Source organism: Egretta garzetta, unplaced genomic scaffold (genome assembly GCF_000687185.1).
Source record: "Egretta garzetta isolate BGI_Z169 unplaced genomic scaffold, ASM68718v1 scaffold59, whole genome shotgun sequence".
NCBI lineage: Eukaryota > Metazoa > Chordata > Aves > Pelecaniformes > Ardeidae > Egretta > Egretta garzetta.
Window position 1 is genome coordinate 267,160 of NW_009267230.1, and position 15,763 is coordinate 282,922.

At 47.7% G+C, this 15,763-nt stretch overlaps 1 protein-coding gene across 3 annotated transcripts in view; it reads right to left on the reverse strand.

The window, feature by feature from the left end:
• Positions 1-6: 6 nt before the first annotated feature.
• Positions 7-15,763, reverse strand: part of FAM219A (family with sequence similarity 219 member A) — a 101,978-nt gene continuing 86,221 nt past the window's right edge. For 2 of the 3 annotated variants that reach the window (XM_035902719.1, XM_035902717.1), the window contains 4 exons: positions 14,627-14,729; positions 9,160-9,240; positions 8,748-8,802; positions 7-6,951 (listed from right to left, as the gene is read on the reverse strand). In XM_035902719.1, the coding sequence (XP_035758612.1) occupies positions 6,793-6,951; positions 8,748-8,802; positions 9,160-9,240; positions 14,627-14,729 (398 nt within the window). In that variant the 3' untranslated portion in view covers positions 7-6,792. The remainder of the gene's footprint in view (positions 6,952-8,747; positions 8,803-9,159; positions 9,241-14,626; positions 14,730-15,763) is intronic. The other variant, XM_035902718.1, reaches the window with a different exon arrangement.

The window sequence follows — 15,763 nt, forward strand, 5'->3', positions numbered from 1 at the left end:
GCCCCACAGCCTTCAGGCGGGTCAAGAGAAATCCCAACCTGCTCTCCATCCCACCCACCATCATGGTTGTTGGATCTCCCGCCTTGGTTTTGTCTCAGGACAGAGGCAGCTACAAGCCAAACACAGCTCCTACTGCAGCTTTTCCGTGCAAAGAAACTAAGCAAAGAAATCTGGAAGCCAGGGATGGAGATGAAGGTGATAAAAACCAGAAGGGCTGTTGTGAAGAGAGCTTGTCCAAGTTTTCCAGCTCCCTCTGTGGATCTGTGTTACATCTCCCAACAAACTTCACATCTCCCAAATCACGTGGGCTTGAGGAAAGTGGGTAACAAATGGAGTCGCAGCTTTTTTTGAGATGTAGAAGAAGGCAGCCCAGGTGGAGAGCTGTGCTTTCCAGTGAGCTCACCTGGGGCAGCTGGATGGGCAACTAGGGGAGAAATGCTGCTCCAGGAGGGCAAACATCTCGGCAGGTAATGGGACTTATCTCAGCATGGCCTTTCAGTGGCCTTTTCTTTTCCTGGTGCCTGCTGCGCTGGTTTCCAGTGACACATCTGAGACATTTTAATGAGGCTTCTTTTGTACCTACCACTCACTGATGCAATCCCACCACCTGTATCACTGTTTGTTAATTCGGAAATGGCTCCACAGACCAGGCACAACAAGGCTCAGAGCCACCACCAGTGGCAAGTGCATCTGGGAAGCAATGGGAAGAGCTGCTCTCCAAAGGCACCAGGGACAGCTGCAATCTGTCCTGCCAGTGTCCGTGCTGCTCTGTGGCATAGATTGCTGCACAGTTCCATAGGTCATGGTGCTCTGTTTCACGTAATCTCAATTAGTCCCCAACCTTTGCCTCCCCAGCAAGCTGTCAAAGCAGTGCTCAGCCAGGCAGCATTTAGCTGCTGTGATCCTGGGATTGCCACCAATGTCAAGGGAGGCCAAGGAGGGGATGTAGCTGTAGTTTTTTGGACGCAATGCAGCAGCTCAACTGCATAATACAGGGAGCTAAAATAAAGATACCAGCCCCTGTGAGAAACCTGCATTAATCTTCTGTAGGTAATCCCAGGTCACAACCTCTCCCTCTACACTAAATTGCTAGTCCTTCTGCTTCAGGCCTTGTGTGGCTCTGTAAGACAGGCAGGTTTGTCTGATGAGATGTGGTTCAAGGTCTGGAGCAACCCCTCTCACAGGAAAGCCTTGGAAGGAAGTGACAAGGATGCAATGTTCTCCTAGAGGTGAAAAGCACCTTAAAATGAAGACCTTCCTGTGTCTTCCCCTTGGGCTCAAGCTAGCCCAGCTTGCCCTGTGACCCTGCCCATCTATGCAGATGTTTCTTTTGAGACATGAGAAGTAGAAATAGGAGGCTGATGTGATAAGTCAGCTCTGAAGAGTGGTAGAGGTGAAAGCCAGGGTGTATTCCTGGTGGCACATGCAGCCTGGGCTGGCTGAGCCAAGTGGCAGCCAGCTGACAAAGCCTCCTTCATTCTAGGTAAGAGCGGCCATACCTCCATGTGAGCTTGAAGGGAGAACAGAAAAGAAAGGAAGCACCTAAGCAAAAGTGCTAGTTTACACCCTCAAATTATTATATGGATGTTAAAAGTACGAGCACAAAACTGCCAGGGGAATATCCCAAATGAGCCCTTCAGTGCTCTCTTCCCTCTCACCAGCACTTGCTATCCCAGTTGCACTCTTAAGTTCCTTAACTCTACTAGCAGGGGATGGTGCTGATGGACCACCAAATCTTCTTACATGTTCCTTGTGGCAGCAGGCAGATTGAGACACCAATTGTGTGAGAGCCAGCTGCCAAATAACAAGGAAATAGATCCTTGCCAAACATCTTCCCCCAAAGCTGTTTAATCTCCCTACTAACCTCCACCCCACAGCCTTCTGGCACATGCAAGCAACATCACAAGCTGGAAAGCAGAGTAGTACTTTGAAAATATGCATAAAATTTCTACAGCATGCCTTTTGCACCTTGCTTGAAGAGCTATCCTATTAATGGTGCCTGCCACACACTTGGCAATGTTCATGCAGGGTGGTGGTAGCACCTTGGAAAGGCAGGTTTCTTCCCTGTGCTGCCGAAGGGAATGGACATCAAGAGGGGATGTGACTTGCCTGAGGTTAGAGCAAATGTGTACCACGTGCCAACAGCAGCAAGGGACCCCAGACCTCATTTCTGTGCTCTAGGTCCAGCACACTCTCCACAGTGGTATTCGGCTGCGGTGCCAGCCTGGGGACACAGTGTTTCTGGTGTGTGCATCTGAAAGCCAGCTTTGCTTCCTGCTGGTATCAGCACTGTACTGAGATAGATTAATTCGGACAACTGGGATCTGCCCTAGGCCAAGACAGCACTTGGCAACCTTTCTAGTTACTGCCTGTTTTCCCTTTCCTGTCATTCCATCTGGTGCCCAGCTGGGTCCTTCCTTTCTTCAAAAGCATCTTCATGTTTCTGTTGAGTCACATACAGGGTGCTGTACTTTTCAAGCCTCCTGCATGCTGTTGTAGAGCTGGCAGGCCAGCCCGAGGACAGAGTCTGCACGGGGAGGAAAGGATTCTGCTCAGGATCGCAGACCAGTGTGTCAGCCAGCACACAGGTGAGCAGAGCGGGTGCCTCCTTTTGGGAAAGGAGCTGGAGAGGCAAACGCAGAAGCAGCTGAGTACATCCTATCCAGGGGGGAGTGTCCTGAAGTCCCTTTCAAAGTCCATGCAGCAGGCTTGGCTGCCTGCTTTTGCAGCCACAAGGCATCTGCAGGCAAGACAGCCAGAACAGCATAGCAGACCCAATGGCCTAGCGTACATGTAGAGATGCAGTGTCAGATACGATACTCTCTTGCCAGGGTTGACTTCAAGATATGGCTGATAAGACATCAAATGAGCCTTTGGGATGGTCACCTGGACATCAGCCTCCTTTCAGCCAAAGTTTATTATTACACAACCACTAGAAATGCAGACTAGACCACGTTATCAAAAGACCTTCCTCAACACTAGGAGGATGTTCCTCCTCACACAGACATCTGGAAATGGGAAGTCTGCAGACTGGAGAGACAGAGCTGAGTGCTGAGACCCTGCAGTTCAAAGTCAGCTCATATTAAAGGGCAAAATTAACATCTGATAAAAGGAAAGGACTTGCTTAAATTCAGGTAATTTGGTGACTAAAATTACATAAAAACCTAACAAAAAGCCAGCCTGGCTTTAGGAGGCATCAAATGCAAATTCCTTTGTGGAGGCACCAGCATCAATATCCTTAAATCCTGTTTGCGTGGTAATTTAGATGGATAGCGATGCAGCCTTTCATACCCCATGGTGCTTCTCCCCTTGATATTCTGTACAACTTTGGACTGAAAATGGGGCCTGAGAAGACCATCTGGTTTGGTGCAAAGACTGGAACAAGGAAAAATTTGCTTTCTTGCATGCAATCTGCATTTAGGAGAGTCCCCAGCAGCTATGCAGATTTTAGGACTTTATAATGCCATGACAGAGAGTCAGGGTCCGTACTCTTTGCTTTTGCCTTCTCCAGGCCATGGCAGCAGAGACTGGTCTAGGGAGAGCAGTGCCAGAATGGCAATGTATCTATGCACCTTCCCAGAGAGGCACCACAGCGTAACCTCCCAACGAGGGCGCGGGGAAAACCTTCTGGCTGAAGCAAAGGTGTGAACATGAGACCAGATGGGGGGAGCAAGCCCAATCTGCGGTTAACACATACTGATGGGCTGTCCACCACATTCCATAACGAGCCAACAAACATGCCGCATGGTCATAACCTGTTTAAGGGGCTGCAGTTCAGAAGGGTTAGTGTTCAATTTTCTATGATAGCCACAAGTGCATTGCCTTAATCCATTCAGCCTTCCTGATAATGACCCTACACAGGTAACTACTTTTCCCCACCCTTTCTACTTTATTCCCCTAATAAAATATATGAACACAAAGCATAGAGAGGAGAAGCCAAAAAATTGCCATTTTATGGTCCTGTACTGTCATGCCAAACCAGCTATTTGTGCAAACAACTCCTGTGCACAGGGAAAAACACTTGGCCTGTGCTTCAGTCTGTATTTACAGGAAGCACTGGGTGTGACACTTAAATTCATTTCCCTCCCTCCCTAAAGGGTTGTGCTAGAAGCAGATGCACATCACACAATGCAAAGGGCTAAGGGCAGTTTCAGGGCTGCGGAGTTGAGGAATGCCTCAGGGCATGTGGCAGGCAAAAACCAGCAATGGGGCCAATAAAAGGACTTGGTTGTGGTGCCGTGAGGCAGTGGTTATCAGGGAAGGTCTGTCCTTCAGAGGGTAGGCATTAGCCCTCGAAGATACAATGTCAGCAAGACTCATTCTGTCTTAGACAGAACATGACAGCAGCATGATGGAGACCTGTGGGACCTGCTGTCCTCCATGACTGACCCATGTAAACGGATGGCTTGTTGCTCCAGCAGGCACACTGAAATGCTCCGAGCTCCTGATCAAGGGCTGTGGGAATGGCCGAGATTGCACAGCCCAGCTGGAAGGCACAGAGGCTGACCCAGGAGGATAAATGCCATGAAGATGTTGCATGGTACCGATGCTGAACTGCAAAGTCCCTCTTCATAAGAGTGAAGATTTAAAGACTCAGTCATGTCCTGTAGGATTTGGTTTGACCATGGTGTTTGTGAGGTTTTGACTACATCCCCTATTAAAAAAATAAGACTCCTTAAGGAATCTTTTTTCCCTTTTTCTCTCTACACAGTGTTGTTAGAGCTCTTCCTCGACCTCCAGACAACTTACTAACCTCAACCTGAGCTAGCACTGGCGAGTAAAGCAGGCACACAAAGGAAGAAGTGAAGAATTGGAGACCTGATGCTTTGTGCTTCTTTAGAAACATTTTGGAAATATTCCCCCCTCGGCATTACCAGGTGGTGAGAAAGGGAGAGGAATTCACTTGAGGAACACTCTTCCTAGGGGAGCTGGTGAGTTAACCAGCACTTCTGCAGGAGGAGGCACGGATGCTCAGTGAACAGCACTGCTCATTCTTCCTATGGCCTGGAGCCAGGGTGGCAGCCGTGCTGTTTTAGGGAGGGGGAGCAAACATAGCTTTAACAGTTGCACATACCAGCTAGTGAATAATAAAGCCCAGCAATCTTGTGTGCCTGCTCTTTTGCTCACACTGTGGATGGTATCCTGCTTTGCACTGCACAGAGTGAAACCCCAGCATGTTAAATAGATCTCCCTAATCATGAAGAGGACTTATTAAAGATGCAGCTCACTTCATGCAGATTTGAGATGAGGGATCTGTCTGTTGGGGTGGAGCTCAGGCTCTGCCTTGTGACTCAGGAATTCTGATGGAAAGCTCAGAATTGCTCTCAATTTTTCCCTTCCCCAGGCTATAAAGCAAGTGATGACCCAAGGCAGGTGGTCTTTCTTCCTGGCAGGGCAGGAAAACACACAGTTGTGCCTGGGGCAAAAGAATTCAACACCAGCCCATCCCTCACCAGAGCCCTGCATATGCTGAAGCCAGCAGTGCAAGACCTGGCCAGGGAGAGGATACTAATTTCCTAATTCCAGAAATGATTTTGCATTTCAAATACTCTGCTGGTGAACTGGCAATTCAGTCCAGCAGCCTAATGTAATGCCAGGTTTCCTGACTGTTCCAGCACCAAATAAACACAATGGCTCCAGACGTGGAACAGCTCTAACACAGACCAAGCCTGGTTCACAAGTGAGCAGAGGTGGGATAAACAGTAGTTTCCTCTCACGTTTTTTTTTTCAGCTGAAGCTGTTTATAATCGTGCTGTTGCTGAAAACTCCCCTGAAGTCTGACACCACCACACAGATGCCTTCCAAATTAACAAATCTCTCCCACAGGCACCAAGAGATGCAGTGTCAAGAGAATATCAACAGTTGAGCACTGTAAAAATGTGCTTTCTTCAACTAGCTTTTCCGGCACTGACCTTCAGACCATACAGCTCTAGCCCTGTCTCATGCAGGACTCATTTTTTCTTAGTTGTACAAAGTTAAAGATTTTTGGAAGCTGATGGGTCTCATGCGAATTAAGTATAGGCTGAAGTCAGTGTACGTGACTGGACTGAACTCAGGAGTATGGTATTCTTGGGCAAGGACTGAATCCCTGGAGAGCACGGATGGATTGCAGATCGAATCTGATGTGTTTGGTGATAATTTAATGTGGAGCTAAGGGTGGATTGCATCGGGTATGTGACATGACAGCTGTAGCTAGTACTGACTCACAGTGAAATGCCACCTATTCATCCTCTTCGCAAGTGAATGAATGGTGTCATGCTAGTCCTGGCTAGCCTTGCCACAAGGAAGGATGCCCTGCTCTGTTCCCATTCATGTGCCCCAGTTACAGTATCATTTTAGTTATGCAAATGAAACAGGTTTAGTGAATGAACAAAGAACTGACCTTCTCTCGCTGGTAAAACCCCCTGACCCATCAGACTCACCCTTGATCTTGCAGATGGATTGGTTTTGGTGGGCAGGATTACCTGCAGCCCCATCTGACCCTTCCCATTCTGGAATAGACACTTTTACAACATCCCCAGTGCCTACACAAACCAAGGAGGTATCTCTGGACCCCTCTGCATTTGCTCTCCAGACCAGTCAGCTCTGCCAGGCACTGCCTGGCACTTTGAGCAAGTTCTCTTTTGTTTAACCATAGTTTAAAATAACTTATCAACCAATCATAAAATGAATTTTTTGGTTTCTCCTGGCTCCATGAACACAAAGAGGTGCACGTCCTACCATAGGAGGAAGCAATGGCTGTTAAGTTTTACAGTTATAGTGGAAAGCACTGATCACAGCCTGCCGGCCTCACTACTGGATGTGACAGGCGGTGGAGGAGGTGGCTTGGCAACACATGCAGGTAGGGTTGACCGATTTAGGGGGAATTAGGTCGAGGTCCTCATCATCTGGGATCTCATCTAACCGGTACCCATCCTTTAGCAGCTGGATGTTCAAGTCTTGGTTGATCTGCTACAGACAAAGAGACAAACAGTCAAACACTTGAGACTTCTTACTTCTGATGGTGTGCTGGTTTTGGGGGTGGTTAATTTTCTTCACAGTAGCCAGTATGGGGCTATGTTTTGGGTCTGTGCTGGAAACAGTGCTGATAACCCAGGGATGTTTTCACTGCTGCTGAGCAGGGCTGACACAGAAGCCAAGGCCTTTTCTGCTCCTCACCCCACCCCACCAGTGAGGAGGTTGGGGGAGCACAGGAAGCTGGGAGGGGACATGGCCAGGACAGCTGACCCCAACTGATCCCAGGGATAGCCCACACCATACGATGTCATGCTCAGCATATACAGCTGGGGGAAGAAGGAAGGGGGGATGTTTGGAGTGATGGCGTTTGTCTTCCCAAGGGACTGTCATGTGTGATGGAGCCCTGCTTTCCTGGGGATGGCTGAACCCCTGCCTGCTGATGGGAAGGAAGGAATGAACTCCTTGTTCTGCTTTGCTTGCAAGCATCGCTTTTGCTTTCCCTGTTAAACTGTCATTACCTCAACCCATGAGTTTTCTCATTTTTAGTCTTCTGATTCTCTCTCCCATCCCACCGGGGGGGGACGAGGAAGCGGTTGTGTGGGGCTGAGCTGCTGGCCAGGGTTAAACCATGACAGATGGTCAGAAGATGAAGGAGGTCCCTTATTCTCAAATATATTTCCCCATCATTAGCAGCTGCTCCACTAATGAAAGTTTTCGACCACTAAGGTGAGGGCTGCCTTCTGTTTTAGCATCTCCCAGAACAGAAATACCTAGTGTGAGATATTCCAGAGTAGCAAGCTGATAAACTATTTTATTCTGGAATAATCTTTCCGTGAAGACAAGCCCTCATTTAATGTAATGTAATAATAATGTTAATAAACCAAGTGGGAGCTGGGCAGTCCCTCCTCTCAGTCTGGGGCACACTATAGCAGTTGAAAGGTGGTAAAGCCTCTTGGCTCTTTGTAATCTCAGACCCAAGTGCTGTCTAACCAGATCTGGGTGAACAGCACTTACTTCATCAGGGCCCAGAGACAGCCCAAACCATTTGATATGGTCCTTGCTCTTGTCCACTTCTCTGTGTTTCAGATGTATTCTGCCCAAGGGAGGGATACAAGGGGGAAGAGTTCCTAGCAGCTTGTGTGCAGAATGGCTGCTCAGCACCCTGGATGTAAAATCAGATCCTGCAGAAGCAGTAGCCAGAGGCTGAGCAACTAGTTCAGGAGGCAGCTTGGGAATATATTCAGAAACAATGTAGAGGGATTAACAAGCCTGAGCTTCCTGCCTCTTCTCTTTGAAAGGGCAAGAGTTCACATCTGCAAGTCCTCCCTGGAATTTCTGCCTGCTCCAAGTAAACACGCACTGGGTGACCCTGACAGCCCCAAGAACTGGAAATCACAGCACACCCTCAGATCCTTTATTTGTGTCCTTGGCAAGCATACAGTTGCTGAACTGGCGTGACAGACAAGTTGATGCTTTTGCACCACATGGGCCAACACTGCAGGGCTAAGCAGAACTGGGAAAAGCTCGAGTGAAGCCAAAGGTAGCTGTGAAAACAGCCGACAGGCAGATCTCTGTGCCATGGCAGTGTGGGGATGGAGCCAACTGGATCACCAGGGAAGAAAGAAACACGACACAGTTTCTGCCATGGCCCCTTCCAGACTCACAGAGTGTACACCACTGGTAAATTCGTTGTGTAGCCATTTCTGGCAGTACAAAGCCACTCTAAGCCATTTCTGGCTGCTCTACTATTAGCATTCATGGCAAGGATGGCAGGAGAGAGTATAACTCACCTCAGCTGATGAGTATCCCGAAGAGGAATATCTGGACATGTCAAAGTCATCATCACTGCAGGGAAGGACAACATATAGCAAAGAAGGAAACAACAGTTAGAGAGACCTGTATTCCCTGGTTAACCCTTCTTTCTCGTGCCGTGAAGCTGTTGCTGTTCTTGAGGCACAGAGAAGTTACATCAAGGGAGCCTGGACAGCAACTTCCATCTGTGACCCTCAGACCTTTCCATCACAGTGCTCTTTACTCACGTCTCCTACTTGTTGACACACACAGACCCCAGTTACGGCACATGCCAAAGGGCACAGCAAGCCTGCAAGAGCCGTTTCCGCAGGAGTTAGCTTCAGCGCTGCACTCTGGCATGAAAACTTGCTTGCACCACAATGTATATCATCTTATTAACACTTTGCATACCTGTCCGTATCCAGGGCTACCAGGGGCTTTTCATCTGGACTCTGGTCTAATGATGAATAGCCTTTATTGGGAACGACGAGCCTGAAACAATTAAATGTTGTCTGTTAACCACACAGTAAAGCTCAGTACCACATGTAGTCCAGGGCAAAGCTATATGATAGTTAGGCTTTCCCTGTTTCACTTCCTTGCAAGCCCTCCCTTATTGGTGAAGATGTTTAAATGGGTACAATTCAGAGGACGCGAGCTGTCTCTGGGAAGCTTAGAGCAGTTTCCCAGGGATGAACGCTCGACATACCTTGGGAACGTGCTCCTCCCTGGAAGAAAAAAACATTGGGACACTCTGGGCTTCACTCTGGTGAACCTGTACTGCTTGTTGTATCAGATTGCTCATTTTTGTGTTGCTTTTTTTTTCCTAGCAATGAGTACATGACACTAGCAGGAAGTAAACAGGAGAAGGAGGCTAGGGGAAGGCAGAAGCTTAGTGCTCCTACTATTCTACTATTGGAAATCAGGGATGAGCTCTTACTGCCTGAGTCCCTACCCAGCCTCCCCCAACAGAACACTTCCGAGCTCTCAGTCCTAAATTTAGTAAGATGAGAAATATGAGCTGGTGTGTGCAGAGTAACAGTCCAGTCAGACTAGCACTTTTAAAATCCCTTTATTTTATAATGACTTTCATGTCACCAGAAACGTTACTGATGAAGGCTGATGATGACTTTGCACCTTTAATTGCCTGAGCGAGTTTGTGAAATTAAATACAGGCTTCAGAGCTTCTAGGGTAAGGAAAATGCATTAATACAATGGCATCTAGTTCACAACAGAGGTCTTCCATCCACAAAACTGTGCAAAGACTTTGGTTCCTATTTAAAATCAACCGAACTGAGCAAATGGAATAAGATTCTATGTTCAGCGGCTAAGAACTGTAAGAGTGATGAAAATCTCCTCATTCAGTGGGTTAACTCAGGTTCTCTCCCAAATGGAGAACTGGTCTTTAACAACACACAATGACTCACAATGATGCTTCGCTAAGAGTTTGGGAAATACAAATCTAAAGATCATAATTCAGCTCATCCATGCTCCAACTGCTCTCTAACTACCTGAAATGTTTTTCTGTTTGTGCTCGAAAAATTTCAGGAAGCCATTACAATTATGGGAATACAAAGGCCTGCCAGGCACTGAAGATGGGCAGGTTCAGGGAGAGTAAAATGTATCAAATGTTACCATAAAGCAGATATATAGGTTTGTGACTAACTGTATTTTCTTACTGTATTAATTGAAATACAAGATTAAATAAATTAATTTTAAATTAATTTTAAAACTGATGCAGAACTTCCAACTGCAGGCAACTGGAGAAAATGGGATCCACTTGCAAAATTCAATACCTCTTCTCATAGCACTGGGACGATCCTTCTGCTCCTGAAGCAAGTAGGAAGGAAGTCAAGAAGCAAAGAACTGGAACTGAAGCTGTAATCTGGCAGCAGCAGCTTGACCATACAGATATCAGAAGTACTGACTTCCATTCTTGTTCTCCAGTTTTCAAGTTACAGAATCATAGAATCATTTAGGTTGGAAAAGACCTCTAAGATCACCCAGTCCAACCATTAACCTAACACTACCAAGTTGACCACTAAACCATGTCCCTAAGCACCGCAGCTACCCATCTTTTAAATACCTCCAGGGATGGGGACTCCACCACTTCCCTGGGCAGCCTGGTCCAATGCTTGACAACCCTTTCAGGGAAGAAAGCTTTCCTAACATCCAATCTAAACCTCACCTGGCACAATTTGAGGCCATTTCCCCTCGTCCTATCCCCTGTTACTTGGCAGAAGAGACCAAACCCCACCTCACTGCCCCCTCCTGTCAGGCAGTTGTAGGGAGCCATAAGGTCTCCCCTCAGCCTCCTCTACTCCAGGCTGAACACCCCCAGCTTCCCCAGCTGATCCCCATCAGCCTTGGCCTCCAGACCCCTCATCAGCTTTGTTGTCCTTCTCTGGACATGCTCCAGCCCCTCCATGTCCTTCTGGGAGTGAGGGGCCCAACCCTGAACCCAGCCTGTCAACCAACACCCCCAGGTTCTTTTCTGCCAGGCAGCTTTCCAGCCACCCTTCCCCAAGCCTGTAGCACTGCATGGCCTTGTTGAACCTCATACAATTGGCCTCGGCCCATCAATCTGCCTGTCCAGGTCCCTCTGTAGAGCCTTCCCACGCTCAACCAGATCAACAATCCTGCCCAACTTGGTGTTGTCTGTGAATGTACTGAGGGTGCCCTCTATCCCCTCTTTGATAAAGAAGTTGAACAGAACTGGCTCCAGTACTGAGCCCTGGGGAACACCGCTTGTGACTGACTGCCAACTGGATTTAACTCCATTCACCACCACCCTTTGGGCCCAGCCACTCAACCAGTTTATTACCCAGCACAGAGTATGCCTGCCCAGGCCATGGGCAGCCAGTTTCTCCAGGAGAATGCTGAGGGAAATGGTGTCAGAAGCTTTACTGTAGTCCCAGTGGACAACAACCACCACCTTTCCCTCAGCCACTGAGTGGGTCACCCTGTCATGGAAGGAGATCAGGTTGGTCCAGCAGGACCTGCCTTTCATAAACCCATGCTGGCTGGGCCCGATGGGCTCGTTGGCCTGTACGTGCTGCATGATGGCACTTGGGATGATCTGCTCCATAACCTTCCCCGGCACTGAGGTCAGACTGACAGGCTTGTAGTTCCATGAAACTACTCCATATATATTCACTGACAGTTGTTACTATATCATGAGTGAGCACAGCACTACTGGAGGATCTAAGAGAAGAATGCTTTGTGGTGCTATTTACTTGATTAAAAAAAAACACTAGATTTTTTTTTTTGAGAAATGTCTTCTTTCTTAATAACACACAACTTCAAATTTTCTGCAACAGACAAAAACCGTAATAATGTCTCTGCCCCTGATCTAAGTCTTTCCCTCACATCCTGATTGTCTTTATTTTCACTTCCCACTGTCCTAGGAAAAAAGCCAAGTAGCAGTTGTAGCTGCTTTCACCCACAGCTGTCCCAATATAAACTTCTTGTGTCGGTGTTTTTGCTCACTTAACATGAACTATGTTATGACGTAAATCCAAGTTTAGGTTATCCCCAGACTGGACTGCAATATCTGGCTGTGCCCAAGAGGTGCGGATGGTATTGTGGGCTCTGCCTGTGCTCATAGCAAGCATGCCAGCGTGACTCCAACCTTGTTCACATTTTATTTGCTCTTATGGAGACTGAGCATGTTATGGATCCAGATCCTTTCACCTCTAAGGTTGGCCGTGCCCCTGCCCCAGGAGAAGACCAAATGGTGAAGGCAACCTGCTAGTAGAGGCTGGATGTCAGAAATACATGCAGATAATACAGAACAGAAGCCTTGGGGAAGGAGGAGGAGGTAGAGACGAGACTAGGAGAGGCAGTGTGGTTTGCCTGAATTGGAGGCAAACATATTCGATGATAACAGCAGAACTGTTAAAAAGGGGGAAATGGTTTTAGCTTATTCTCCTCCTGCAGAGACCAGAGGAGGCCAACAGTTCAGACTTAAACCATAACCTGGATGTTTTGCAGTGTATCCCACTGGAGTATCTCCCATTATACTGCAACCATCATATTATACTGTGAAAAGAAGCTGCTTGGACAAGCTTGTGGCATTTCTGCCTTCCTGGGGTTGCCCTGTCTGCAGCAAGACAGACTGAAGCATTCTGACATATTATTAGTACTGTGCCTGTGGTGCAGCTTGATTCCCAGAAAGCCAAGGGAGATGGGGGATGAAGGGACTTGGTCCGGTGAGACCTTGTGCCAGACACCTCTCAGCCATATGGCAACAACGGAGCTTGGCTACATCTGCTACTAAAGCAGTGGCTGGAAACCTATGTTTTGCAGATCCCAACGGATGGTTCTAAAAGCTGTGTGAAAAGTAACTAAGAAAAGCAAGTCTACTGCCAGCAGGCTGTGCTTGGCTGTGGAGGGGTCCACATGACCTCTGAACAGTGCGCAGATGTCCACAAAAGGAATAAAACTGAGCTGGCTGCTGGAAAGTTTTTGTCAATAGGTGTCACTGCTCTGCTCTTCCCCACTCAAATCACTCTTCTTTCCATCAGCAGCTTGGAAACAACAACCTCTCCAAGCAGAAGTCACTAATTTTACAGGTAGGCACCTGTACTTACCCCATCTTCTCTCCCTTACCATCTTCCTCCACCGATTTCAGTGTTTCTATCTCTCTCAACCAGCAAATCTGTTACCATTCCTCTGGGGAAGCTGGCATGCAGCCCATTGCCAAAAGAAACCAAGTCTTTCCAGCTTGTATTTGGAAGACAAGGAGGAACAATGGGTGTGGAAAACCCAGCTGAGAGCATTTGCTGAATTTCTCGCTGCCATGAAGGGCCTGGCTCCTTTATATGGTCTCAACAACCAAACACAGAGCAGGGAGCAATGCAGCATATTCCACCAACATTGCAGGGGCTTACACATAAAACTTGCCAAAGTCCTGGCATGATTTATGACTACTTACTTGGGTATTGAGAATTAATGTGAACAAGGAACCTCATCTGTTGGATGTGTTGCATACAGAGAGGCTCTGACCTGCAGCTCCTGTTCTACTTAATGTATGGTAATCCATGCAACTTTCCCATCCATCAGTGAACACCCAGCATTCACACAGATTCTTCTGCCATTTTAAGTGAGGTCCTCCACTGAAAACTGCCACCTTTCTAGTAGCACGCAAAGCGAGCAATCCCTTGGGCTCAGGGGAGTTCCTGCCTCCTGAATGCAGGTAAACAATACATTGGTATGCTGAAGGTTGCATGGAAAAGACAGAAATACTCTAAAAGAAAGTATTCAGCCAGGAACATCTTTGATTACAGCAGTCTGTAGCACTGTCTGATACTCTGCCATACAGAGATGTGCCAAAGCAGCTCCAGCAAAGTATGACCATGCTGTTCAAAGTGCGGAGGAGGTGTATAGCAAAGCACAAAAAGAGGGATTATTTACAAGCGCTCTTTAAGTCAATCAGTATGGGGAAGGGGTCATCATCAAAAAGGAGCAGGGGACCTACTGCGATAAAAGCAGCCAAGGCAGAACTAAGCTCTAGACCAGTCTGCATTACATGAAGCAGCACCGTACCTCTCCCGCTGGCAGGATTATGTGTTACATGAGGCTACCCAGAACATGCAAGACAGCCACCTCAAACCCCTGATTTTGACCACGCTGGGCTGCTTCTGCCTCCTGCAAGGCTGCACTATCACCAGTCCTGGGCTCAGCTGTCCTTGCATCCCCCCAGGGGATGGGATACAACACAGCACAGAGCATTTAGGCCTGCCAGCTCCGGGAAGGGACATGACCTCTACTGCAGTGTGTTTGGCAGTAGGTGAGTGGCAACAAACGTCGTCCTTGCCCATCCTACGGCCATTAGGGATTGCAGCTCAGAGCACAGCTGAGTGCTTTTCCAGCCCTTTACCTTGTTCGTGCCATCACGTTGTTCTTCTTGGGCTGCTGATTAACTGGGCTTCCCATGTTGCCGTTCTTCAGGGAGCCTTTCCGAGCCAGCTCCCTCTGCTTCTCTGCATATGGGATACAAAGGGGAAAAGCAAAATTAGGGCAACAGCCTGGCAGGCCACCATACAACTGCAGAAACCCAGATTTGATAGCGGCAAAAGGCATAGCAGAATTAATAGCAAAGGATGTGAGCTCTCCATCTCCAAAGGAGGGACACTGCAAAGGCCAGATGAGCTGTGTCCCACCGCCTCCAAGATCACCAGAGGCTAAAACTAATGTACCTTGACTCACAACAGCTTGTTGACCATGCCGTACTAAGATGGTCACGGAGCTTCTGGATAAGACCCAGCTGAGGCAGAGAAAGGGCAGAGACCTTGGCTCTGTCTGCACCCAGAAGCTGAGTGAACCCCATGACTGTGTTTTGTGCCAGGCAAGGGAATTCATCCTTTTACCTTTTCTCCTCTTATTGAAGCTGCCACTGAGGGGCCCAGTGGGGATAGAAAAGCGTCTTCCTCAAAGCAGCACCATCATTTAGTGTTAGTCCAGCCTAGCTTGCAATGAGACCCAAGTTATTACTGCTTCCCTGGACAGCAACTCATCAGACTAACACACCCCACAGCAGAAAGTGTTGCTGCCTTCCCCACTTCTCCTCCTGGCAAACTCTGATGTCCCCTGTGTGTCTTTCTCTTTTATCTCACATTGATCCTTGGGAACTTGCTTTCTTTATTTAAAAAAAAAAGTGAAATATTTTGCAGCTGTATTTTTAAACAGCATATTGTTTGCTTACATTTTCAGAGTGTGTTCTACTCACTGTTGAAATGTACCTTTAAACATGGACAGTATGTCAAGCTTTTCCCCTCAGTGCAAGAGGGGGTTTAAATCAGCTTCTCCTTTAGGAGAGACTATTTCTCTTAATAACATCTCACCACAGGATCACAACAAGAAATCAAGTCCTAAAGCTAAGCCTTCTGCATGGATGATGGGTTATCATATAAACTGGTACTCAATTCTCTGATTCAAAGTCCTTCGTTGGGTCCAGTTAGCAATTAGTTTCAAAAGTTGAGCCAACTGCCCCAATCAATGCCAGGCAAGGTGTGTA